Raw genomic sequence first — 1,028 nt, 5'->3', positions numbered from 1 at the left:
ATTATAGACAAAGTGGATGGATAAATACATTCCTAGAGGGGTTATGCAAGTATCTCTCTTTTAGTAAACTGAAAGTCAAGGCAGACTTGAAGCAAGGGGATCTTTTAAATTCATCAAACCTCGTATGCTCTCTGAGTTTTGATCGAGATGGTGAATTTTTTGCAACTGCTGGCGTAAACAAGAAGATCAAAGTTTTTGAATATAATTCGATCTTAAATGAAGATCGTGATATCCATTATCCTGTGGTTGAAATGGCAGGCAGGTCAAAGCTTAGCAGCATATGTTGGAATGGCTATATCAAAAGCCAGATCGCTTCAAGTAATTTCGAAGGTGTGGTGCAGGTAGGCCGGAGTTCCAGTACTAGATATAATTTACATTTTCTTTCTACTTAGATTGTTAAATCATTTTTTGATCAAATATTGTGTAGGTATGGGATGTTACAAGGAGTCAAATTTTCATGGAAATGAAAGAACATGAAAGGCGTGTCTGGTCTGTGGACTTCTCTGTAGCAGAACCAACAATGCTGGCCAGCGGCAGTGATGATGGTTCAGTTAAGCTCTGGAATATCAATCAGGCAATTCTTATTTTGCACTTGGTGGATGTCTGCTTTGAAACTACATGTACTTGCAGTCATCTAGTTATCATTGCTGTGTATATTCAGTTCTGAATGTAATAAAGTTGTTTCTCTTACATGGGTTGCTATTGCAGGGAGTAAGTGTTGGTACAATCAAGACAAAGGCCAATGTCTGCTGTGTTCAATTCCCCTTAGACTCTGGTCGTTTCCTTGCTTTCGGTTCAGCAGATCATAGGATATATTACTATGATCTACGCAACTCAAAAATGCCTCTGTACACTTTAGGTGGGCATAACAAAACAGTGAGCTACGTTAAGTTCATAGATTCAACGACTCTTGTGTCTGCATCTACGGATAACACATTAAAGCTTTGGGATTTGTCAATGTGCACGTCACGAGTACTTAATTGTCCTCTCCAAACATTTACAGGCCATCTGAATGTGAAGGTATTTGT

General features: G+C 38.8%; 1 protein-coding gene across 1 annotated transcript; it reads left to right on the top strand.

Moving 5' to 3' along the window:
• Positions 1 to 5: 5 nt before the first annotated feature.
• On the top strand, positions 6 to 1,023 carry LOC111387632 (protein SPA1-RELATED 3-like; the record flags this gene model as incomplete). The annotated part of the gene is made up of 3 exons (XM_023012200.1): positions 6 to 341; positions 428 to 574; positions 709 to 1,023. Coding segments are annotated over 3 exons (798 nt in total), but the record flags the coding sequence as incomplete, so codon positions are not given.
• Between the last annotated feature and the right edge of the window lie 5 nt (positions 1,024 to 1,028).

The sequence above is a fragment of the Olea europaea genome, unplaced genomic scaffold, assembly GCF_002742605.1.
Source record: "Olea europaea var. sylvestris unplaced genomic scaffold, O_europaea_v1 scaffold41350, whole genome shotgun sequence".
NCBI lineage: Eukaryota > Viridiplantae > Streptophyta > Magnoliopsida > Lamiales > Oleaceae > Olea > Olea europaea.
Note: the sequence above shows the minus strand (reverse complement) of the source record. Positions and strands in the feature narration are given on the sequence as shown.